Raw genomic sequence first — 24,403 nt, forward strand, 5'->3', positions numbered from 1 at the left:
GCTGCGACTAGTTGAGAACTTCTCTGCATCCATACACAGAGCTATGGTTGCAAGGACTGGCCACACCTATATTTTTAAGATTTCAAAAACAATAGCTGTTAAAGTAAATAGTTTTTTCAGAAAAAAATTGCGCTTACATTATAGCTCAGTGTTTATTATTTATTTTATACAGTCTTTTTTGCTCATCTTTATCAAGGGTGCTAATACATTTCAGATGTGACTGTATTTTATGTGGATCCCAGTAAGAGTGGCTACTGCATGTGCAACAGCTAATGGGGATCCTAGTAAACTAAACTAAATCATAATACTTCAAGACGAGCAAGCATGCATATTTTCTTTAGGGAATGTCATTGTTTTAGTTTCACCATCTTCATATTATTTATATCAGCCATGGTTGGCTAATGGAAAACTCTCCCCATGATATCCACATTTTTAACTAACTCCTCTTCATTCCTGGGGGAACATGGGGCCTGATATCCACATTATAATGGCATAACAACTGTTCACATTGACATGTGACTAATTTTAGCACCAAGAAACAAATGTTTAGAATAACCAGTGGTGGAAAAAGTACCCAGTTGTCATATTTGAGTAAAAGTAAAGATACCTTAATAGAAAATGAATAGTAAAGTGAAAGTCACTGTAACGGTTTTCTGTATGAGAAGGAGAGTCGGACCAAAATGCAGCGTGTAGATTGCGATCCATGTTTTAATGAACAAACGTAAAACACAAATTAATGCAAACACCACAAAATAAAGAACGTGATGAACGTAACGAAAACCTAAAACAGCCTATCTGGTGAAAAACACATAGACAGGAACAATCACCCACAAACACACAGTGAAACCCAGGCTACCTAAATATGGTTCCCAATCAGAGACAATGACGAACACCTGCCTCTGACTGAGAACCATATCAGGCTGAACATAGAAATAGACAAACAAGACATGAAACATAGAATACCCACTCAGATCACACCCTGACCAATCAAAACATAGAAAATACAAAGTAAACTATGGTCAGGGCGTGACAGTCACTCAGTAATATACTACTTGAGTAAAAGGTTCAAAGTATTTGGTTTTAAATATACTTAACTATCAAAAGTAAATGTAATTGCTAAAATATACTTATGTATCAAAAGAAAAAGTACAAGTATAAATGGAACCAGACAGCATGATTGTCTTGTTTTTTTAAATTTACAGACATCATTTACAAACGAAGCATGTGTTTAGTGAGTCCGCCATATCAGAGGCAGTATGGGGATGAGCAGGTATCTTCTCTTGATAAGTGTGTGAATTAGACAATTTTCCTGTCCTGCTAAGCATTCAAACTGTAACCTGTACTTTTTGGTGTCAGGGAAAATATATGGAGTAAAAGTACATAATTTTCTTTAGGAATGTAGTGAAGTAAAAGTACAAGTTGTCAAAAATATCAATAGTAAAGTAAAGTTGGTTAGCTAATATGTTGCATTTTATCAGTCAAAGCAGAAAGCTGTAGGCTATGGTGGCTTTTCACATGAATAATGGCTAAATTGACAGGTGGACTAAATCGACAGGTTAGCCAGGCTACATAGGTATTTCTTCTCTCAGGTGTTCCGGCCAAAATAGCCTGAGGTGATTTCATCATCATTCTGACCATCCCATTGGTCGGGGGCTGTGACTAGTTGAGGACTTCAGCGGTAATTGGGAGGAAACGGGAGCTGGCTGCAGTGTTCCAAACTATTTGGAAGGGAGTGACACGGGAGGGTGCATTTGGGTATATATAGCACCGTTTGTGCAACTTTCCTGACAATCTCCCTGGACGAGGAAGAGAAGGGAGTATCACGAAGTGCGGAGGAAGACTGGCTGTTTACCGAAGCCATGGCTCTCAATTTACTTTTCTTTGTATTGATCACATCAGTGATTATACAAACCGCGACATCGAGCACCTTCAAATCGTAAGTACACTAAAAAAACATTTGATGTAGAAAGCAGTAGATTAAACACACAATCATCTATTTCATCATCTATCATCTATATTTACATGTCTGGCTGGATGCAACAGACTTCAAATGTAGGAATTAATTATACTCTGAATTCTTCACGCTATGCAGGTGTAGAATAGCCAACCTAAACTATATAAATATTTTCGTTCTAAACATATTAAATATAAAGCAGTATTTTCTATGCTCACTGCACTGACAACTGAATAGATGCTTGATATTGTCTCTGTGAATAATACAAAAAAAGATAGTGGTAAGGCCACAGGACATCACTGTTATTCATACAGCACCTCTCTCTCTGCATGTGAGGCTTTTCATTTGTTATGAGACATGCTGGCAAATTGAACTATAGATTTATGGGTTGAAAAATCCTACTTGTGATAGCTGTTATACAGTGCATTCAGAAAGTATTCAGACCCCTTGACTTTTAACAAATGTTAAGTTACAGCCTGGTTCTAAAATTGATTTAATAAAAAATATCAATCTAGACACAGTACCCCATAAAGACACAGTAAACCCTGTTTTTTGTTTTTATGTTTGCAAATTAAAGAGAACGCTCACATGTTACATACAGTTGAAGTTTACATAAACCAAGTTAATGACAGCAACATAAGTGTTTCAACCACTCCACATATTTCTTGTTAACAAACTATAGTTTTGGCAAGTTGGTTAGGGCATCTACTTTGTGCCTGACAAGTCATTTATCCAACAATTGTTTACAGACATTATTTCACTTATAATTCACCATATCATAATTCCATTGCTTCAGAAGTTTACATACACAAAGTTGACAGCTTGGAAAATTCCAGAAAATGATGTCATGGCTTTAGAAGCTTCTGATAGGCTAATTGACATAATTTGAGTCAATTGGAGGTGTACCTGTGGATGTATTTGAAGGCCTACCTTCAAACTCCGTGCCTCTTTGCTTGACATCATGGGAAAATCAAAGAGATGAGTCTCCTAGAGATGAATGTATTTTGGTGCGAAAAGTGCAAGTCAATCCCGGAACAGCAAAATACCTTGTGAAGATGCTGGAGGAAACAGGTAAAAAAGTATTGCCACAGTAAAATGAGTCCTATATCGACATAACCTGAAAGCCCGCTCAGCAAGGAAGAAGCCACTGCTCCAAAACCACCATAAAGCCAGACTACGGTTTGCAACTGCACATGGGGACAAAGATCGTACTTTTTGGAGAAATGTCCTCTGGTCTGATGAAACAAATAGAACTGTTTGGCCATAATGTCCATCGTTATGTTTGGAGGAAAAAGGGGGAGGCTTGCAAGCTGAAGAACACCATTCCAACCATGAGGCACGGGGGTGGCAGCATGTTGTGGGGGTGCTTTGCTGCAGGAGGGACTGGTGCACTTCACAAAATAGATGGGATCATGAGGTAGGGAAACGTTGCTTCAATATATCCACATCATTTCAAGACATCAGTTGGGAAGTTCAAGCTTGGTCGCAAATGTCTTCCAAATGGACAATGACCCCAAGCATACTTCCAAAGTTGTTGCAAAATGGCTTAAGGGCAACAAAGTCAAGGTATTGGAGTGGCCATCACAAAGCTCTGACCTCATTTTCCTATAGAAAATATGTTGGCAGAACTGGAAAAAGCATGCGCGAGCAAGGAGGCCTACAAACCTGACCCAGTTACACCAGCTCTGTCAGGAGGAATGGGCCAAAATTCAACCAACTTATTGTGGAAGGCTACCTAAAACGTTTGCCCCAAGTTCAACAATTGCAAGGCAATGCTACCAAATACTAATTGAGTGTATGTATACTTCCCACCCACTGGGAATGTGACGAAAGAAATAAAAGCTGAAATTAATCACTCTACTATTATTCTGACATTTCACATTCTTAAAATAAAGTGATCAACTGACCTAAGATGGAATTTTTACTCGGATTAAATGTCAGGAATTGTGAAACTGAGACAAATACTTTAAGATGTATGTAAACTTCTGACTTCAAATGTAAGTATTCAGACCCTGTACTCAGTACTTTGTCGCAGCACCTTTGGCCATGATTACAGCCTTGTGTCTTCTTGGGTATGACACTACAAGCTTGGCACACCTGTATTTGGGGAGTTTCTCCCAGTCTTCTCTGCAGATCCTCTCAAGCTCTTTCAGGTTGGATGGGGAGCATCTCTTCACAGCTATTTTCAGGTCTTTCCTTTGATGTCGATTGGGCTCAAGTCAGGGCTCTGGCTGGGCCACTCAACTGTTCCCCGGTAGGCCGTCATTGTAAATAAGAATTTGTTCTTCACTGACATGCCTGGTTAAATTAATAAATTACTCGCAATTGCGCTCAAGTGTATCCTGTTTCCATTGATAATCCTTGATGTTTCTACAACTTGATTGGCATCTACCTGTGGTAAATTCAATTATATTGCTGCAAAACATTTATTTAAGCCATTTTAGTATAAGTCCAAAGTAAAGAAATGTGAAAAGTAAAGGGGTCTGAATATGAATGCACTGTATGTGGATCTTAGATGTTGAAACACTTCCCCCTTTTGGTCTGATTTCCTTCACTTCCCCTCTGTTTAATCATCCCCAACACATGGTTGACAGTCCATGACTGAACAACTCATTGGTATCCATTCCCACACTCTCCAAAACAGAATCAATTGTGCCATCCATTGGACTGAGTGGGGCACATAGCCAGAGACAAATAAGGTCACTTTGTCCCCAACTTTAAAAAATCAGTAGGGTACAAAGGAACTAAAGAGCTGTTTGAGTACACTGCCACTTAAATATTATTACCACAGCTGCATTCATGCTGACTCTTTCCCCTTTTAGGATTTACCTGGTGACGGTCAGCTCGGAGGTGGTAGGAGGGACCACAGAGAAACTTTGTGCTCAGGTCCACCAAGCCACAGAGCCTCTGTTGTTGAAGGTGTCGCTGGAAATGGAGGGTGGCAGCGGCACCATTCTACTGGAGGAAGACGTAACACAGGACTTCTATCGCTGCATCTCCTTCCAGGTCAGCTGTAACTGTGCTGTGTTCAGCAGGCTACAACGTTGTGGACCACTCTGATATAAATATTTCATGTAGAACCAACATGCCTCTCTGACATGTGGGTTAAGGAATCATGCCAGCCCTATGTATGACATTTCTAACTGCAAAGTTCCACAACGATGTGATGCGCTATATATCAGGATCTTCTATAATACTATGGAAACTAGTACTGGTCATCCTCTACCACCATCTAAATAACACAATTCTTACTAGACTCAAGCTAGCTATGCACATTCATTCAACACTTCATTATTTTATTCTGAGTAGTCAATCATGTTTTGTGGAATTCAACTTGGATTACAGGCTGGGTGTTGTATTGAAAATGATCCAACCTATGAAAGGCAATAGCAGTTATATTAATCATACTTTGCTATGCTGAGGTTATCTACCACTTAACAAAAAGCCCTCTGTTCTCAAGCTACTCAGTCGGAGAGACATACTTTGGTTAAGGGGCTAGAGGATTGTAGAAGTTCTACCAAGCTTCCATTCTTCTGTTTTTCATATTGTAGGTACCCCCAGTGAAGACTGACAGTGTGGCCACTGTCCATGTCAGCATCAAGGGGAGGAAGGATGAGATGAGTAAAAAGACCAAGATCCTTATCAAGCCTAAAAGATTCCTCACCATTTTCCAGACCGACAAACCAGTCTACAAACCTGGACAGACAGGTAGTTAGATACAATCTTTGATGAACACTGAAATGTCTGTCTACTTTACAGTATATTTGTGAGGCCATTAGAAAGGTCCTTCCTGAAATGGATGATGGATATACTGTACATAGACAGATACTATATAGACAAATGTTTCTACCCCTTTTCCAGTCAAGTTCCGAATCGTCTCGCTGGATGCCAGTTTCTTGTCATTCAATCAGATGGTAAGTTACTCTTTCAGTATTGTCTGGGTCAGACAGACCGTGTAGCTGGCTCGGCAAACGTGGTCAGAGTTTATTTGCTCTCTACTGTAACTCTGTAGATAAAGATGCCTGTACTGTAGAAACTGTTTTGGGAAGTCGTGAAACTAATGTTTCAAACCCATTTTTTTTTTTTTTTAACAAGATAGTAGTTCCCTTTAGGCTTACGGTAAAAACAATTTTGGGAAGTAATGAAGTCTGAGGTTTTTTTGGGGCTAAATGCTGAATGTTTTTCTCTTTTCTAGTATCTAACAGTGGAGCTTCAGGTGAGACCAATTTTAAAATCCATTGCAACTAAAAACCAAAGCTGTATATACATTTTTTTTTTACCTGCCAATATGTACTGTGGCATGATTTTATACAACGCCTGTCTCTATAACAAAAATACCTTCCTTCAACCTATTATGAATCTGTATACAGGACCCAAACTCCAACCGCATTGCTCAGTGGTTGAACCAGTCAACAGTGAGTGGAATTCTGGACCTGTCCCACCCCATGTCCACAGAGGCAACGCAAGGAAGTTACATCATCACTGCATGGAATGAGAAGGGAGAGCAAACTTCCCAAACCTTTGACATCAAAGAATATGGTGAGGAAATTGGCATGGGATAAAAAAAATCAGATTATATTGTTTTTACATGGTGATTCCATGTTTTTGGTGTAGTTAATAGACAATGAGGAAATAACATTATGTATTTTTTTTTACAGTTTTACCCAAATATGAGGTCAAAGTCTATCTACCCCAAACAATCACTATTCTGGACAAGCAAGCAACACTGAGAGTTTGTGGAAAGTAAGTGCATAAGATGATAGACAGTAAGATGATAATGTAAACTGGGACACTATATGGACAGAATATTAAGCCTTAATTAGTGTGTTGCATAGACTACTTTAAAGACTGTCCCATGTTTGATACTTGCTCATGTTCAAAGCTGTTTCTACTTTTTTGGAACAGTTAATTGTCTGTCTTCTGGTGACCTTTATTTGTAGATACACTTATGGAAAACCAGTGCTGGGGTCTGTCACTGCGAAAGTTTGCAGAATTGCCGTTCAATATTACTGGTTATATGAGTCTAGTAATATCTGCGAGGTGTATCTTATCAAAGTAAGTGTTTTTATTGTTACTGTGGACAAAATGTTGAGGTTTTTGTAGCTGAGCTAAGCTGACCTACAACTACTCATTCATCCTAGACTGACAAAACTGGTTGTGCAACCCAAATGATCGACTTGACCCGGTTCCGTCTACGTGAATCTTTTGGGGACTTCGAAGTGGAGACTGAGATGGAAGAATATGGAACTGGTAGGAGAGAACCTTATCTTGAACGTAGAGGTGTTTACATGCTGAACTGTTAACCTCTGACCCTTGCCTATGTTCTCTCCAGGGGTCATCCTTAAAGGTAGTGGCAAGGCAAGCTTCACCAATGTCATCGTAACTGTTCGTTTTGAGGACGTGCCCCAAGCATATAAACCAGGAATTGCATACGAGGGGAAGGTGAGGACAAACTATATTAACAAATGTCTTTTTAATAACACTGCAGAAAATGGTTTACTCAGAAAAATGGACTTGAACATGAAGTGGTGATGAATGTTAACATGTAATTTGGAGCATTTAAACTAGGCTTTTGATGTCTTGTATGCAATGGGAGTGTATATTGGATGTCTGCAGTCATCCTGTCCTGTGTTTTCAGATCAAGGTGACCGGTCCCGACTCTAGTCCCGTTCCCAATGAGCCCGTGTATCTCTTCCTACAAAACAGTGGCAAATCTGAGAACTGGACTCTCACCACAGACAGCAAGGGCATTGCTTCCTTCTCTCTAGACACTTCTCTATGGAGTTCTGATTCTGTCTCTCTGTCGGTCAGTGGTCACTCACTCATGTTTTCCTTTGAATATTTAACCATATATTATTTACTGTAAATATTCAGTTGGTTCTGACTGATCAATTTCTCCTAGTCTATTCTCCAAGGTTACTACAATAGTTTATTTTTCATATATTTTCTGTGTTTCTTGAACCAGGCTCGTTATCAAAAGGTTGAGAAGGACTATCCGTACGTGCAGGGTGTGCGTAGACCAGAATATTCATCCGATTACCACTTCGCAAGAGAATTTTATTCTAAGAGCAAGAGCTTTGTGAAGATAATGCAGGGCGAAGGGAAGTTCTCCTGTGAGAAGGACGGTATTGTTCTTGCTCACTACATCATCCAAGGGGTGGCGCTGAAAAAGGGACAGACGACCCTGGACTTTTTCTATCTGGTAAGATTAAAGGGATGTTTCTCTCTCTCTATATATATATTTTTTTTTTATTGATTCCACCACAAGATTTGGGATATTTTACTTCAGTATTTGATTGTGTTTTGTCTGGAAATATTTGAATGGCTTGGGAAAACCATACAGTACTTGACTTCCAGTTGAATATTTCACCTTAGCTGATACAGTAATATATTTGCTAGCAGATCTCCAGGTTTTGGCCAGTAACTCTCTGGTTATTAATGTTGATGCTGCCATCTGGCTCTCTTATGTCCCAGGTTATATCTAGAGGCAGCATTTGGCAGCACGGCCGTCTTCCTGTGACCATTAAAGAAAGAAAAGGTAAATAAAGTGGTCTTGGATTCTCCCGACTGCTTCCTGACTTTTTCTTTAGAACTTCTCAGAACCCCACTTGATTAGAGAACATGCCTAATGGCATTACGCTGGCATGGGATAAAAAGCTGACACGACAGGATTCAATCATCCAGATTACATCTTCAATACCAGCTCTTACTGTGCAGTAAGTGTTCAAGTGTTCAGTGACTAGCCTATGTCCGTATTGGTGGCTTATGGTGAGCTAATGTCCATCCCATTATCCATTATCTCTTTCAGTTAACCAAGGGCAGCTGATGCTCTCGCTGCAGCGGATGCCTGAGCTGACCCCTTTTGCCCAGGTAGTGGTGTACACCGTGTTGCCTGATGGGGAGGCAGTAGCAGACAGCCAAGACTTCCCCATTCACCTCTGCCTTAAAAACAAGGTAGGCAACTTTCACCAGCTACATGAAATGTGATCTATCGGGGCTACGTGCACTACGATCAATTTCCAAAATGACTTCGCATCAGACTATGATATGAAATCCTTCAACTGCACCTTTTGGATCATCACAAATTCATTGGGTCTGTTTCTGTCTAGATGTGGTCAGAGGTCAGTTGTTGCGTGCTCAGTAGTGGTGTAGATGAAAGTCAGTGATTTTGGTCACCAGGTGTTGTGTGGTTGAGGTCAGAAGATGAATGGTCGGAAGATATGTAGTTGTGGTCAGCAGTTGAGCGATCACTAGCTGTGTGGTTGTGGTCATTGGATCTGGTAAGCAGTTGTGGTCAATAGTTGTGTGGTTGTGATCAGTAATTGTGGTCACCCTCATTTTTTTTTGCCCTCTGTTTGAGTATCCATAGCAATGGCTCTGTTTGGGCTGCTCCATAATGACACGCAGCTGTTAGTAGACCTCAGCATGCCACTTTTTGTCATTCTGAACTCTGACAAACAGCTAATTATTTTTATTGGTAGAAGCTATTCCTAACCTGCTCTTTCCAGTCAGAACATAAAGTTGTATACAAGTAACTTGAGTGAGACCATTCCGCACGTTTTAGTTTGAACTGCGTGTCTAGATTAAACGGTGTAGGAGGAGTAGCGTGCTGAAAAAGTATGAATATCTAAGCTGATACACTTACTCATGATATACTTCTGCGGTCAGCCTACTTCGCAGTTAACATTTTAATTGAGTTTTTTTGGAGGGGAAAATATTACTGCCAACCCACAAGATGGTTATCACAACTGGCTACACAGTGATAGGCTAACATGCACACCACACAGACCGACTGGGGTAATATTAATGGAAATGAGTTGGCAGACATGGTTAGGTTTGGCTTTTTAAGCCAATAGTGGCTAACCAGTGCTGGGATGTCAATGTTGCGTTGATTAAATGGTATCAGAGCTTACGGTGTTTGACAGTTTGCTGTAGAACACGTGAGAATTGCATGTACTTTCAGAAGCTACTCCTAGGTGGCCTACGACCTACTGGTAGCTTGTGATCGACCTGTTGGAGACCCCTACTCTACACAGTACTACCATTATGTTATGGGCTCTGTACCAGTATGCTACTATACTTGGAATGAACCAATGCGTTAGACATGTATGCTAGTATAGATATATTTAAACATAGATGTGATGTCTCTTCCTTTTCTCCTCTCCAGGTGTCCCTGAAGTTCTCGTCCCTCCAGGAGTTGCCAGGGGAGAAGACTTCTCTGAGCCTCCAGGCCCACCCAGGGTCTCTGTGTTCTCTCAGGGCCATCGACCAGAGTGTGCTGCTGCTGCAGCCTGAACAGGAGCTCAGCCTAGACTCTGTACGTTCTCCATGGTTCTGCATCCCAAATGGCTCCCTATGTAGTGCACTACTTTTAACCAGGGCCTCATTGTGGGCAGTGCACTATATATAGGGAATAGGGGGGCATTTGGGAGAAGACACAGCCCATCACATTCACTTACTAACCATTGACTCACCACACTAAGCTGATGCCTAACCATGATCACACACACCACCTTTGGTATTGTTTTTGTGCACCCATGTTTTTCAAGATGGGATTTGGCAAATTTTCAGCTTCCTCTAACCATGTCTAAACCACTGTCTGATAATTCAAGTTTAAAGTTTCAACTTGTGGGACTATTTAGTTGGTTCTGTTGTACCACTAAATCGAGTGCCGATCAAGTATTGGCTATATGCATTTAACCCAGGTTGTCCTAACTATGTACTGACCCTATAACCTCTGACCATGCACCGACCAAGCTCTGACTGTCAAGATGCTGCGGATTATTAAGTCAGTATTACTAGAGGTATATTACTTCCCTCTCTGCAGGTCTTCAGTCAGCTGCCTGTTCAGAAGTTGTCTGGATATTCATACATGGTAGAAGACCCCTACCCATGCCTTCGATATCCTCCAAGATTTGAAGAGGCGATGATTATGCCCCTTCCACCTGTACCAGAATTGGTCGATGAGTTGGTTGTACCTGATTGGGGGAAACGCTCATTCAGGTTTGGCCCCAGCGACGACAAAAACGATGTCTACAGCATCTTTAAAGTATGAGACTCAAATAAGTTTGTCTGTTTTTGAAAATGTATATGAAAGACTCAGGCTAAAATGACGTCTTTGTAAAGTAGACACTGAATGAATTAAAATAGAATGCTGTCTATGAAGTGAGTTTTCAGAAATAAGTGAAAAGATGTTTGGTTTTAAATTGATTCAACCAATACCCACATAATTGAGCAAAACTGAAATACAGGGATATGGCCTTTACACTGACTGTTCTATTGCTTTACTTTTCATTTTAGGAAGTTGGAATCAAGATCCTGACCAACTCTGATGTGAAAAAACCTTACGACTGCAACACAGTCTTTGCAATGAAAGAAAATGGTATGATGGAAGGTATTGTACAGAGTCATTGAATGCTGGTCACCTCATTCTGTTTATATACTGTGTTCTCAACATGGCTCATCCTAATATAGCTACTACTGTACCTTTTCCAAATTATATTCTGTCTACACAGACCATTTATATTCCCACTCTAATATCTACTTGGATTGTTTGTTCTTAATCTTTTATTTGTATTGTTAGAGCTAGTAATGCCAGCATTTCACTGCACCTGCAAATCTGTATGTGACCAATAAACTTTGATTTGATATGCTAATGTATAAACCTTCCTAGTCTGAACCTAATGAAGGATTTGTTTCTATTTACAGCTCGTCCCATGAACATGATGCTAAATGAGGAGAGTGCACCAACCTCTGGCGCCTCTGACAGGCCTAAGGAGACCGTCCGCACGTACTTCCCTGAGACCTGGATCTGGGACCTGGTTCCTGTGGGGTAAGCTTTCTGACAGACGCCATATTTGTAGTCCAACACACGTTCCTTTCCATGGGGTGCTGGGCTGACCATGCCTACTAATATGGCAATCCTGAAACCACAGGCATTTGTTTGTCCTAGGTGTCGATTTAAAAATAATCACCTAGTCCGCTATTGAATTGACCATGTTATGTGTTCTGATGTTAATATACATGGTTTTTATTGTGCCCTTTTCCCCACGACCAGACGTACAGGAAAAGTGAATGTTGAGAAGACTGTCCCAGACACCATCACCAAGTGGGCTGCAGGGGCGTTCTGTACTTCCCCAGTGGGTTTTGGCCTGGCTCCCAACACTGGCCTCACTGCCTTCCAACCCTTCTTTGTGAGCCTGACGCTGCCCTACTCTGTCATCCGGGGGGAGATGTTCACACTCAAGGCCACAGTGTTCAACTACCTCTCCAAGTGTATCATGGTAAGCCCTCCCAGGGTTGTATCTTTCTTTACCTCTCCAGTCCCACTTCATTTGGGTAGACCAGGGGTAGGCAACTAGATTCAGCTGCAGGCCAATTTGTGTTGGAGCAAATGGTCGGGGGCAGATGATGACTAACTTAACAGCATCGACTCAGAGTTCCTCTGTCCAGTGTCTGTTTTGCCCATCTTAATCTGTTAATTTTATTGGCCAGTCTGAGATGGCTTTTTCTTTGCAACTCTGCCTAGAAGGCCAGCATCCTGGAGTTGCCTCTTCACTGTTGACGTTGAGACTGGTGTTTTGCGGGTTCTATTTAATTAAGCTGCCAGTTGAGGACTTGTGAGGTGTCTATTTCTCAAACACTCCCACTCTTTTCTATTCTGGTTTGAGACAGTTTGCGTTCTGAGGGAGTAGTACAACGTTGTGTGAGATCTTCAGTTTCTTGGCAATTTCTCGCATTGAATAGCCTTCATTTCTCAGAACAAGAATAGAGTATAGAGTTTTTCAGAATAGAGTTTTAGAACGAAGTTCTTTGTTTCTGCCTGTAATCAAACCCAGAAAATATACTCAAGTCTAAAGAAGGCCAGTTTTATCAGCACAACAGTTTTCAGCTGTGCTAACATAATTGCAAAAGGGTTTGCCAATGATCAATTAGCCTTTTAAAATGATAAACTTGGATTAGCTAACACAACGTGCCATTGGAACACAGGAGTGATGGTTGCTGATAATGGGCTGATGTCGATATTCCATAAAAAAAAATCTGCTGTTTCCAGCTACAAAGGTCATTTACAACATTAACAATGTCTACACTGTATTGCTGATCAATTTGATATTTTAATTGACAAAATGTGCTCTTTCAAAAACAAGGACATTTCTAAGTGACCCAACTTTTGAACGGCAGTGTACGGTACCAATCAAAAGTTTGGACACCTACTAATTCCTTTAAAAAAAAAAATGTTAAACAAAATTGTACATTGTATAATAGTGATGACAACTCAACTATGAAATAACACATGGAGTAACAAATTGTTAAACAAATCAAAATAGATTTTGTATTTGCGATTCTTCAAAGTCACCTGTTGCCTTGACCGCTTTGCACACTCTTGGCTTTCTCTCAACCAGCTTCATGAGGTAGTCACCTGGAATGCATTTCAATTACTAGGTGTGCCTTGTTAATTTGTGAAATTTCTTTCCTCTAATGCGTTTGAGCCAATCAATTGTGTTGTGGTATACAGAAGAGGGCCCTATTTGGTGTAAGACCAATTCCATTATTATGGCAGGAACAGCTCAAATAAGCAATGAGAAACAAGTCTCATTCCTAAGACATGAAGGTCAGTCAAAACAAATGTCAAGAACTTTGAAAGTTTCTTCAAGTGCAGTTGCAAAAACGATCAAGCGCTATGATGAAACTGTCTCTCATGAGGACCGCAACAGGAAGGGAAGACCCAGACTTACCTCTGCTGCAGAAGATACGTTTATTAGTTACCAGCCTCAGGAATTGCAGCCCAAATAAAGCTTCAGAGTTCACGTAACAGACATCTCAACATCACCTGTTCAGAGGAGACTGCATGAATCAGGCCTTCATGGTCAAATTGCTGCAAAGAAACTACTACAAAAGGATACCAATAAGAAGAGACTTGACCAAGGAAAAACAATTAATTGCTATTAGACCAGTAGAAATCCAAATTTGAGATGTTTGGTTCCAACCGCCATGTCTTTGTGATACGCAGAGTAGGTGAACGGATCTCCGCATGTGGTTCCCACCGTGAAGCATGGAGGTGTGGTGTGGGGGTGCTTTGCTGGTGACACTGTCTGTGATTTATTTACAATTTAAGGCACCAACATGGCTACCACAGCATTCTGCAGCTATATGCCATCCCATCTGTTTTGCACTTAGTGCAACTGGACAATGACTCAAAACATACCTCCAGGCTGTGTAAGGCAAGAAGCGCAATGGTGTGCTGCATCAGATGACCTAGCCTCCACAATCACCTAAACTCAACCCAATTGAGATGGTTTGGGATGTGTTGGACCGCAGAGTGAAGGAAAAGCAGCCAACAAGTGCTCAGCATATGTGGGAACTCCTTCAAGACTGTTGGAAAAGCATTACTCATGAAGCTGGTTGAGAGAATGCCAAGAGTGTGCAAAGCTGTCATCAAGGCAAAGGGTGGTTACTTTGCAGAATCTAAATATATTTTAACTTATTTTTTGGTTATGTCATAGTTATGATGTCGTCACTATTCTACAATGTAGAAAATATAAAGAAACCCTTGAATTAGTTTTGCTAAACTTTGGGGGAACAAATCACTCACAGGCTGGTTTTGGCCCATGAGCTGCCTGTTGCTGACAATCTATAGACGCTCTGACGTTTTTGAGAAATCTAGTAAAGTTGCAATTGACCCCATGTGTTTCTCCTAGGTGAAGGTGACTCTAGCTGAGTCGAACCAGTTCAAAGCCAGGCCATGTGAAGGCTGCCAGTACACACTGTGTCTGTGTGCTGAAGAGAGTAGGACCTTCAAGTGGATCCTCACCCCAACTGCTCTAGGTGAGCCATACAGTACTCTGTCAATCTATCACAAGGCTCTTGCAATATAATCCATGTACTCCCTACACCTAGACCCTTACCCCCTAACCCTTCGATGTTTGCAGAGCTGTACGGTGTTAGAAATATGGTAGAAGCTCCACTACACTGCTTATACCCATCCACACCTTTCAAATAGTGAAGGGTTAGGGCCAGGGGGGTAGGGAGTGATTTGGAGGCAGTGATGCTCCTGTAAGACAGGGTTGTTGACTTCACACAGCTCTCGTTAGACTGAAATTTACGTTGTTGACGTTTATCTGATACACAAATTCCTTGAATATGACATGCTCAAAGATCTCCCTCGGGGGTTATCAGAGAAATGGAGGGAGGGAACAAGGGGAGAGGAAACGAGGGATGGAACAAAGGAGGGAACAGTTGAGCCAGGGTACATGAGGCTGGAGGTGGAGTGGGTAAAAGGAGCAAGCTGATGAAGGGGCAGGTTCATGTGTGACTGGTCTAGACTGGAATGTTAATGTCTCCCTGGACTGAACTATAGGGGCGGTGAGTGTGAAAGTGAGCGCCGAGGCATTGAAAACGGAGAAGCTCTGCGGCAACGAGGTGGCCACGGTGCCAGAGAAAGGACGTATTGACACCGTTGTGCAAACACTGCTGGTGGAGGTGAGTGTCTGTCCTGTATAGCAAGTCCACTGTTTTTCTCCCACATTAATTAAAAAGAGATCTGGGTTTTCAGTAACACTAGGGCAAGGGTGAATACAGTAGAACTTATATCCCCTGCTATTTTGTGTTGCATATTTTGATGCGAGGAGACAAACATGGTTTGGTGTTTCAAGCCCAAATGCAGTTAGACTCCGGCCCATGCATAATAAATTGAAAATGTGTATATATTTTTAAGAAATAATTACTTGGTGCATATCTTTTACATTTTAGATTAAGCTGTATAGCTGGACCTACACAACAGACAGTCTGGGATGTAGACTTAGCTTAACATTGGTCTACGTTTCAGGTCTAAAACGTTTGATTAACTTTGATTTTGGAGTGAAATGTACCTTTAAGTGGTTACCATATAGATTCTATGGTAGAATTAACTTGCGTTGTCATGAGACCTTTTTTAATAAAACATTTTACATTTATTTTGGTGCCGTTTCACTTTCCCTCTGTCAGGCCGAGGGAACCCAGGAGACGGTCAGCCACAATGCTCTGCTCTGCCCTGCAGGTAATCTCCTGACGTCTATCAGTCATACGTTCTCATAATTACCCCGATGATTAAGTTGACGTGCATTTGTTGTGGTTTAGATGACAGATACTTTTTAATTGGTTGAAACGGTTCTTCAGTCTGTCTCGTTTATCTGTCTCGCGTCACCAGAGGGCCCAGTGGAGAAGGACATCTCTCTGAAGCTGCCTAAGGTGTTTGTGGAGGGCTCTGCCAAGGCCTCCCTCTCAGTACTGGGTGAGAATTATCCATCTGTTTTGCAGTTTTATAACATTTTCAGGATCTGTTTTCCATTTTGGTGCAGATGAAGTGTAGGCAAGGATTTTTCATCCCTCTATTCATGGATGTGGATATTCCACCTGCAGATCTATGATTGCCTTAAGGTTATGGGTGAGGATCAGGATAAGCATTGGTTATTTTTATGGTTAAGGTAAGAAATGGGGCTCTGCTGGTCAACTATCCACTGCGATTGTCTTAATTGTTGGTCTCTTTCACCAGGTGACCTGATGGGTCGGGCCATGAAGAACCTGCACAGCCTGTTGCAGATGCCCTATGGCTGTGGAGAGCAGAACATGGTGCTTTTTGCTCCCAACATCTACATCCTCAACTACCTGCAAAGCACCAGGCAGCTCACCAAGGAGATCCAGACCAGGGCCACAGGCTTCCTAGACAGTGGTGAGTGAGCTGGATCCAGTTCAGTAAGGCACAACGTGTGTTGCAATGAAAACCAAGCAATTATTATCAGACCTGTTCAGTTAGCCTAAAAATTACAATCTTCTTACTGGACACAACTCTGGTGACATGGACTGCAACTGTTAATGAAATGTTTAATGGCACACAGCATGCCCTGGGATATTACAATATAATTTGCAGTAAGCCTTGTACTTTTTAAATAAGCTGTCTGGTCCTGTGTGCATCTCACCTCTGACTAGCAACATCCTGTTGTATATATTTGGCTCTGAACCAGTTAACGTCACCTTCCACATACAGTACAAGTCCCTAGAAGGAGTGTCTTTGTTCATTTAGCCATTTGTGTTGCAGGCTACCAGAGAGAGCTCAACTACAAGCATGACGATGGCTCCTACAGTGCCTTTGGGAAGAGCGATGAGTCTGGAAACACGTGGTCAGCTCAATTGTCCAGTCATAATACCTTCTCTTAGATTATTCCTCAATTTACATTTGTTCGTTTTTTTTAAGTCATAGAAATTTACATTAGATCAAAGGGGTTGTAGTATGTAATCAAGGTAGGAATGTGATGGTCTCAAATCCATACTAGTATGTGCTATGGCAAATATAGTTGGCTTCAGCACATACAGTATGGCTACTGTTATCTAGAGTCTATGATCCATAGTTTAGGCAAGGCTCACGGCATCTAGTCCGTGTAACTCCAGTGACATCTGACCTGTGTCCTCTCAGGCTCACCTCCTTTGTGCTGAAGTCCTTTGGAGGGGCCAAGCCCTACATCTTTGTGGACCCCGCCCACATTGCCCAGGCCAAGGCCTGGTTGGCCAGTCACCAGCAGACGGATGGCTGCATCGCGTCAGTGGGGAAACTCTTCCATAACGGCATGAAGGTAAAGGGGAGTCAGAGCTCAGTGGGTAATAAGAGGAGTATTATACTACTGCCACCAAATGTGAGAAGGTAATGTTATGGGCAAAGATTCAGCAGGAGGTTATGGTGCAAGTGTCCCATTCTATTTAGAGTGCAATGGTGGAGCCTGCATAAAATCCTAGATGACTAACAAACAAAATACTTGATAACAATACATAGTCTAACATCAAATATGAATACTTTACATAATTCATATTGCACTGACTTGTAGCACAATGTACTGTTCAGGAGGACCTTAGGACCCCACGTGTGCCCCAAAGGAGCACATACTGAGCACAAGAATCCCAAGCATGTTTTAGCCGGTCCTGAGAACACACCACCTCCCTAAAGGGACCTCAGTCTGATTAGTCCCAACAGCATTTGTGCATCTCCAAAACAATAGTTTTTTATCTTTGTGCACCATTATCACGTGAATGTTGTTTTAAACAGTGTAATGTTTTTACCTGATATCAGTTGATATCAATGTGACTTTGAAACTAACACCTTGGAGTACTGTATGAAGTTTACTGGCATCCTTTGTTGTCATAGGGAGGGGTTGGGGATCAAGTGTCGCTCACTGCCTACATCACCGCTGCACTACTGGAGCTGGATGGCAACACTTCTGTGAGTTATCACCTCTTTCATATCCAAGTATTTTTTAAATCTTATTGATTAACAAGGCCACATTTGGCGCTTTTATCAAAACATGAACGGCCCTAGTGGATATTTCTGCTTAGCCGTCCAACTACTTCACACAATTCTAAATAAGACGATATCACCCACAGAACACCTCACTTGCTATGTATTCTAATTTGTTAAACATCCCAATATACAGTTCCTTCTGGAAAAGTATTCAGAATTGTTACATTAGCCTTAACATTTTTAAAATCCTCAGCGCTCTACACAAAATACACCATAATGACAAAGCAAACTGGCTTGTAGAAATGTTTGCAAATGTATTGAAAAAAAAAAAAATCCTTATTTACACAAGTATTCAGATCTTCTGCAATGAGACTTGAGATTGAACTCAGGTGCATCCTGTTTCCATTGATCATTCTTGAGGTGTTTATACACCCTGATTGGAGTCCACTTTTGGTCAATTCAATTGATTGGACTTGATTTGGAAAGGTGCACACCTGTGTTATATATATATATATATATATCCCCCCACAGTTGACAGTGCATGCCAGAGCAAAAACCAAGCTGTGACGTTGAAGGAATTGTCCATTGAGCTCCGAGACTGATTGTGTTGAGGCACAGATCTGGGGAAGGGTACCAACACATTTCTGTAGCATTGAAGGTCCCCAAGAACAGTGGCTGCCATCATTCTTAAATTGAAAAAGTTTGGAACCACAAAGACTCTTCCTAGAGCTGGCCGCCTAGCCAAACTGAGAAATCGGGGGAGAAGGGCCTTGGTCAGAGGTGACCAAGAACCTGACGGTCAGTCTGACAGAGTTCTGGAGTTCCTCTGTGGAGATGGTTGTCCTTCTGGAAGGTTATCCCATCTTTGCAGCACTCCACCAATCAGGCCTTTATGGTAGAGTGTCCAGATGGAAGCCACTCCTCAGTAAAAGGCAGAACAGCCCACTTGGGGTTTGCGAAAAGACTCAGACCATGAGAAACAAGATTCTCTGGTCTGATTGAACTCTTTGGCCTGAATGTGAAGGGCCACGTCTGGAGGACACCTGGCAACATCTCTACGGTGAAGCATGGTGGTGGCAGCATGCTGTGGGGGTGTTTTTCAGTAGCAGGGACTGGGAGACTAGTCAGGATCAAGGAAAAGATGAACGGAGCAAAGTACAGAGGTCCGTGATGAAAACTTGCTCCAGAGTGCTCAGGACCTCTGAATGTTTTGCTTCTGGAGAGACCTGAAAATAGCTGTGCAGCAACGCTCCCCAACCAACCTGACAGAGCTTGAGAGGATCTGCAGAGAAGAATGGGAGAAAATCCATAATATATGTTTTTATCCAATTCTTCTCTGCATAGCCTCTCAAGCTCACTGTACACAGTATATTCACTAGTTAATTTATTTATATTGCTAACATTATTCAGTACTCATACCCGTATTAAAAACGTGATGAAAGGGCTGCGTTGTATTCATTAGGGAGCGCAATGGACAACCCATTTCTATTGGTCCAGATATTCCCTTCCAGTTTCAATCAGTGCTCCTCTGTTTGGTGCCTAATAAACACAATCATGTTGTCTGTGGGTGTGTCAGGACCCCATGGTGGAGAAGAGTCTGATGTGTCTGAAGGCAGCAGTGTCTGACAAGCTGGAGAACACCTACACCATGGCCCTGCTATCGTACACCTTCACCCTGGCCCAAAACCAGGACATGAGGGCCAAGCTCATCACCCACCTGGACAAGATAGCTGCTACCTCCGGTATGTCTTGTCTCTTTGTGAAAATGTCTCTCTACCTTTCTGACTGCTGGGAAACTGACAATGAAAATTCCCACAGGTGGCAATCGTCACTGGGAGAGACCAGGGGCTTCTGGGACGAAGACGGACTCTCTGGAGGTGGAGATGACATCCTATGTGCTGCTGGCGCTGCTCTCCGGTCCCACCATGCCAGGCTTTGGGCTGGACTACTCCACTGGCATCGTCCGCTGGCTGGCCCAGCAGCAGAACCCCTACGGAGGATTCGCCTCCACACAGGTACTTTATTGGTCTGGTAGACATTTATTCACTCTAGCAACTCCTCTGCCAATAGATGCTACTGTTAGTACATGGCCAAACATGGATCACACCAAATCCTTGTTTGTATATGAAATGTAGCAAATTGGACATTTGTATTAAAGCCTTTACAATAATTTCACAACGCCCTCTGTCACCAGGACACAGTGGTAGCACTGCAGGCCCTGGCCAAGTACGGTGCTGCCACCTTCAGTCCAGAGGGCGCCAGTACAGTCAGTGTGAGCTCGGCCGGCGGCCTGAAGATGAAGTTTACTGTGAATCAGAACAACAGGCTGCTCTATCAGGAGGAGCAGCTGAGGGAGGTCCCTGGGGACTACAACATCAAGGCACAGGGCAAGAGCTGCGTGTTTGTGCAGGTCAGGCTCCAGCCGGTTTTCCCTTTTTTGCCTCTCAGTACTGCATGTACTGAGTATCTGGTTTGTGTTCAGTAGAGCACACTGTTGCACAACAACTAACGTTTCAACCCTAGAATTTCAGCATTAATGGAAATGCATGTGTGCTACTGTTCATTGAAATGTGTATGTTGATTTCATGCATCTCAGTAGTATCGTCTGTCTTTTCAGATCGCCATGCACTACAATATTCCCCCTCCTCCTGACTTCTCTGCTTTCAACATCTCAACACAGACGCTTGGGAAATGTGACGGCACCCAGAAATCTCTGATCGTGTCTGTGGCTGTCAGGTACAGTGGTATTCCTTTTACCCTTGAAATAGCAGCTGAAAATAATGACTGAACCACCAGTGTGTAGATGCATGTTTAAAGCTGCACTAACTTTTTCGGCGACCTGACCAAATTCATGTAGAAATTAGTTATAGATCTGTCGTTCTCATTGACAGCAAGTCGAAGAAGTGCTAGGTCTGTTCTGTGCTTCCCATTTAAGTATCGTTTTCATCTTTTACTTTCGGGTTTTGAACGGCATAAAATAAAACCTGTTTGGTTACTGAAAATATATTTCAAAGGGGTTTAGATGGTCCAATGATTTTCTTGTTTTGTCACTAAGCTTAAACTAACTAGTAGAAATGATCAGGAAATGGCGGAGTGATTCCTGCATATTTGCACCTTTTTAAGATAATATCCATCCTTCATCTGACTCTGTGACTGACAGGTACAATGGTCGGCGAGAGGAGACCAACATGGTGATCATCAATGTCAAGCTTCTCTCCGGCTTCGTCTTGGACAAGTCCTCCCTCGGGCCTGTGAGTCAATAAGAGAACCTCAGTTGAGGGGAACACCCTTTAATCAGGGCCAGGAGTTTTACCAGTTTAGGGAACACTCCTGGCCCTAAGTATATCCCCTTGAGGATTAGTTGATGTTTAACATGATGATGGTGTCTGTTCTAATTGTAATGCCAGTAGTTGTCCTTCGAAACTATCAGTTGAACTTTCTGACACGATCTTATCCTGTGTTCTGTTCTTCCAGTTGAAAAATGACCCCACTGTCAAACGTGTTGACCTGGAGGAAGGACATGTCATCATCTACCTAGATGGGGTAGGAACATGAATAATGAATGTTGCATCTAAACGGGGCTGTCTATCGGTTACAGAACCTAGTTGGATGTGGTCTCATTTGCATCTACACACTGGATTTAACATGAACAGTAACATCAAAGTAAGACTGTAGTGGAGGTTTTATACAGTGACACTATGTGAATCTATAACATTGAACTGCAATGTCAAATGTTATTCCTTTTCTTCCAGCTCAAGCAGAAGGAAACGAAGACGTACAGCCTGGCCATAGAGGAGGATGTGCCTGTGAGGAATCTGAAACCAGCTGTGGTGAAAGTGTATGACTACTACCAGACAAGTAAGAATTCCATCTAACACAGTGAAATGGGTAGGGTTGCCAAGAACTTCAAATAAATGACGTGGTTTTCCCAAAATCCCGACTGGAGGATTGACAAAAGGGAGAATAAGCAGGATATCCATTATCCTCCAATCAGGATTTATGGAATACCAGGGTATGTAAGTTTCCTGTAATTCTGCAACCTTAAGTGATTTCATTCGCAGAAAACATTGTGCTCCCCAAGGGTTATCATAATCTTTTTCCATTTGAGAAAGAGTATCAGTTTAACACTCAACTAGATATTAGACCGTGTGTCAAACCCATTCCAGAGGGCCGAGTGGGAGTTTTTGCTCCGTCCTTGTAAATGTTTGAATTAAGGTGACCTATTTATTTGTTATTTTACCAGGTAAGTTGACTGAACACATTCTCATTTGCAGCAACAACCTGGGGAATAGTTACAGGGGAGAGGAGGGGGATGAAATTAGTAAGGAAGTCCCCTCACCTAGTTGTCTACAACTTAATTGAGAGAAACTAAATCCAGCAGATGAGGCCCTCCATTAAATGAGTGACACCCCTTGGAATAGACCACAAGTTAGCTTTTACTAGAAATGCACTGTGATGTAATATAAACTCAGCAAAAAAAATGTCCTCACTGTCAACTGCATTTGTTTTCAGTAAACTTAACATGTTCATACAAATATTTAACTAAGACATGTTACTCCAAGGCACCTGCAAGTTCCCGGATACTTCTGGTGGGAATGGCCCTCGCCCTCCGATCCAACAGGTCCCAGACGTGCTCAATAGGATTGAGATCCGGGCTCTTCACTGGCCATGGCAGAACACGCACAGAACGAGCAGTATGGCTGGTGGTATTGTCATGCTAAGATGAGCCTGCAGGAAGGGTACCACATGAGGGAGGATGTCTTCCCTTTAACACACAGCGTTGTTGAGAGACCTTGTCATTGCAGGCATGTCCGATGCTGTGACGCACCGCCCCAGACCACGACGGACCCGCCAACTCGATCCTGCGCAAGAGTACAGGTCTCGGCGTAACGCTCCTTCTTTCGACGATAAACTCAAATCCAACCATCACCCCTGGTGAGACAGAACCGCTACTCGTCAGTGAAGAGCACTTTTTGCCTGTCCTGGCTGGTCCAGCGATGGTTTGCGCCCATAGGCGACGTTGTTGCCGGTGATGTCTGACGACCTGCCTTAAAAACAGGCCTACAAGACTTCAGTCCAGCCTATTGCGGACAGTCTGAGCACTGATGGAGGGATTGTGAGTTCCTGGTGTAACTTGGGCAGTTGTTGCCATACCGATCCTGTGCAGGTGTTACACGTGGTCTGCCACTACGAGGATGATCAGCTGTCCGTCCTGTCTTAGGCGTCTCACAGTACGGACATTGCAATTTATTGACTTGGCCACATCTGCAGTCCTCATGCCTCCGGCGCATTCACGCTGTCTGTAAGCTGTTAGTGTATTAACGACCATTCCAGAAGCATAGGAAAGTGTTAACTCTTACTAATCTTTGATAAACAAAGGGACGCTTTTTTTTTTTGTCTAATGGAATACCAGTTTCCAAACCACCCCATTCTCTGAAATATTTACCACTGGCATACGTGTCAAGGTTACGCACATAACTCCAGTTCATTGAAAGGAAACAAGACATCACCAGTATGGGCCCATTTGTTCACCCCTGCAGTGGGAATGAATTATCATTATAAAGGAACTGACCTCTGCATTCTCTTTTCTGTTCCCAGGTGATGAAGCTGTAAGTGAATACAGCTCCCCATGTGCAGAGTAGGTACATAACAAACTACATTTCTAATACTTTAATTTCACAAACTGAAATTTGTCAGTTAAGCAGTTTTTTTTTTTTTTATAGGGAGTAAAATCCTAGGCAAAGCAGGGAATATTCTATTGATTGTCATTTTCACAGGTGACTGTCAATGAAGTGTGACAGACAGCTGATCAAGCTCAGCCAATTGCTTTCCTATTTAGGAAGAGCTCATAAAATGGAGGGGTTCTATTTGGTGCTTACAGTTCCTGGTTGACCAACTTGTAATCTGTTTAACATTAAGTGAACACAATTGAATAGCTGGGCCTTAAGCTTTTACCTCGACTTCTGTCGTAATCCTGCTATTAAAGTGATTGTAGTGTTTCTACTGCAAATTGAAATGTTAATAAAACCATGCTATGGATTCAAACCAGACTCTGTAACATTTGTGTTTTAATAGATCTGAATTGAGAATCCATACATGAAAGTGTACAGTCAACATATGGTGTGTCAGATGGGAGCTATGTTCTACAGTGCGGGAGACTAGATGTATACTGTTAACTGAAGTGT

General features: G+C 42.2%; 1 protein-coding gene across 3 annotated transcripts; it reads left to right on the top strand.

The window, feature by feature from the left end:
• Window positions 1–1,781: 1,781 nt before the first annotated feature.
• LOC118944091 (alpha-2-macroglobulin-like) lies at window positions 1,782–24,266 on the top strand. Of its 3 annotated transcripts, none has more exons than XM_036961935.1 (36): window positions 1,782–1,936; window positions 4,777–4,960; window positions 5,506–5,662; window positions 5,816–5,868; window positions 6,150–6,170; window positions 6,325–6,493; window positions 6,613–6,697; window positions 6,895–7,009; window positions 7,096–7,204; window positions 7,287–7,396; window positions 7,593–7,760; window positions 7,920–8,156; window positions 8,429–8,492; window positions 8,763–8,908; window positions 10,122–10,271; window positions 10,782–11,003; window positions 11,255–11,348; window positions 11,663–11,786; window positions 12,012–12,237; window positions 14,653–14,779; window positions 15,312–15,433; window positions 15,938–15,989; window positions 16,140–16,223; window positions 16,485–16,661; window positions 17,028–17,109; window positions 17,403–17,559; window positions 18,126–18,200; window positions 19,795–19,960; window positions 20,037–20,233; window positions 20,413–20,628; window positions 20,836–20,954; window positions 21,379–21,469; window positions 21,693–21,761; window positions 21,971–22,076; window positions 23,817–23,860; window positions 23,996–24,266. In XM_036961935.1, the coding sequence occupies exons 1-35, from the start codon at window positions 1,860–1,862 to the stop codon at window positions 23,858–23,860; spliced, it is 4,395 nt and encodes a 1,464-aa protein (XP_036817830.1). In that variant the 5' UTR covers window positions 1,782–1,859; the 3' UTR covers window positions 23,996–24,266. The 3 variants fall into 3 exon arrangements, with proteins under 3 accessions (XP_036817830.1, XP_036817829.1, XP_036817831.1); XM_036961934.1 differs by having other exon boundaries at window positions 23,817–23,856; XM_036961936.1 differs by having other exon boundaries at window positions 11,255–11,336; window positions 23,817–23,856.
• The last annotated feature ends 137 nt before the right edge of the window (window positions 24,267–24,403 follow it).

This window comes from Oncorhynchus mykiss, chromosome 24 (assembly GCF_013265735.2).
Source record: "Oncorhynchus mykiss isolate Arlee chromosome 24, USDA_OmykA_1.1, whole genome shotgun sequence".
Taxonomy (NCBI): domain Eukaryota; kingdom Metazoa; phylum Chordata; class Actinopteri; order Salmoniformes; family Salmonidae; genus Oncorhynchus; species Oncorhynchus mykiss.

Bases quoted from the DNA above. Each gene is read 5' to 3' on its own strand.
- LOC118944091 (XM_036961935.1), top strand. From the start codon at position 1,860: ATGGCTCTCAATTTACTTTTCTTTGTATTGATCACATCAGTGATTATA. The intron at 5,663-5,815 runs GTAGTTAGATAC...CCCCTTTTCCAG, and splicing joins CTACAAACCTGGACAGACAG to TCAAGTTCCGAATCGTCTCG. The intron at 6,171-6,324 runs GTGAGACCAATT...ATCTGTATACAG, and splicing joins ATCTAACAGTGGAGCTTCAG to GACCCAAACTCCAACCGCAT.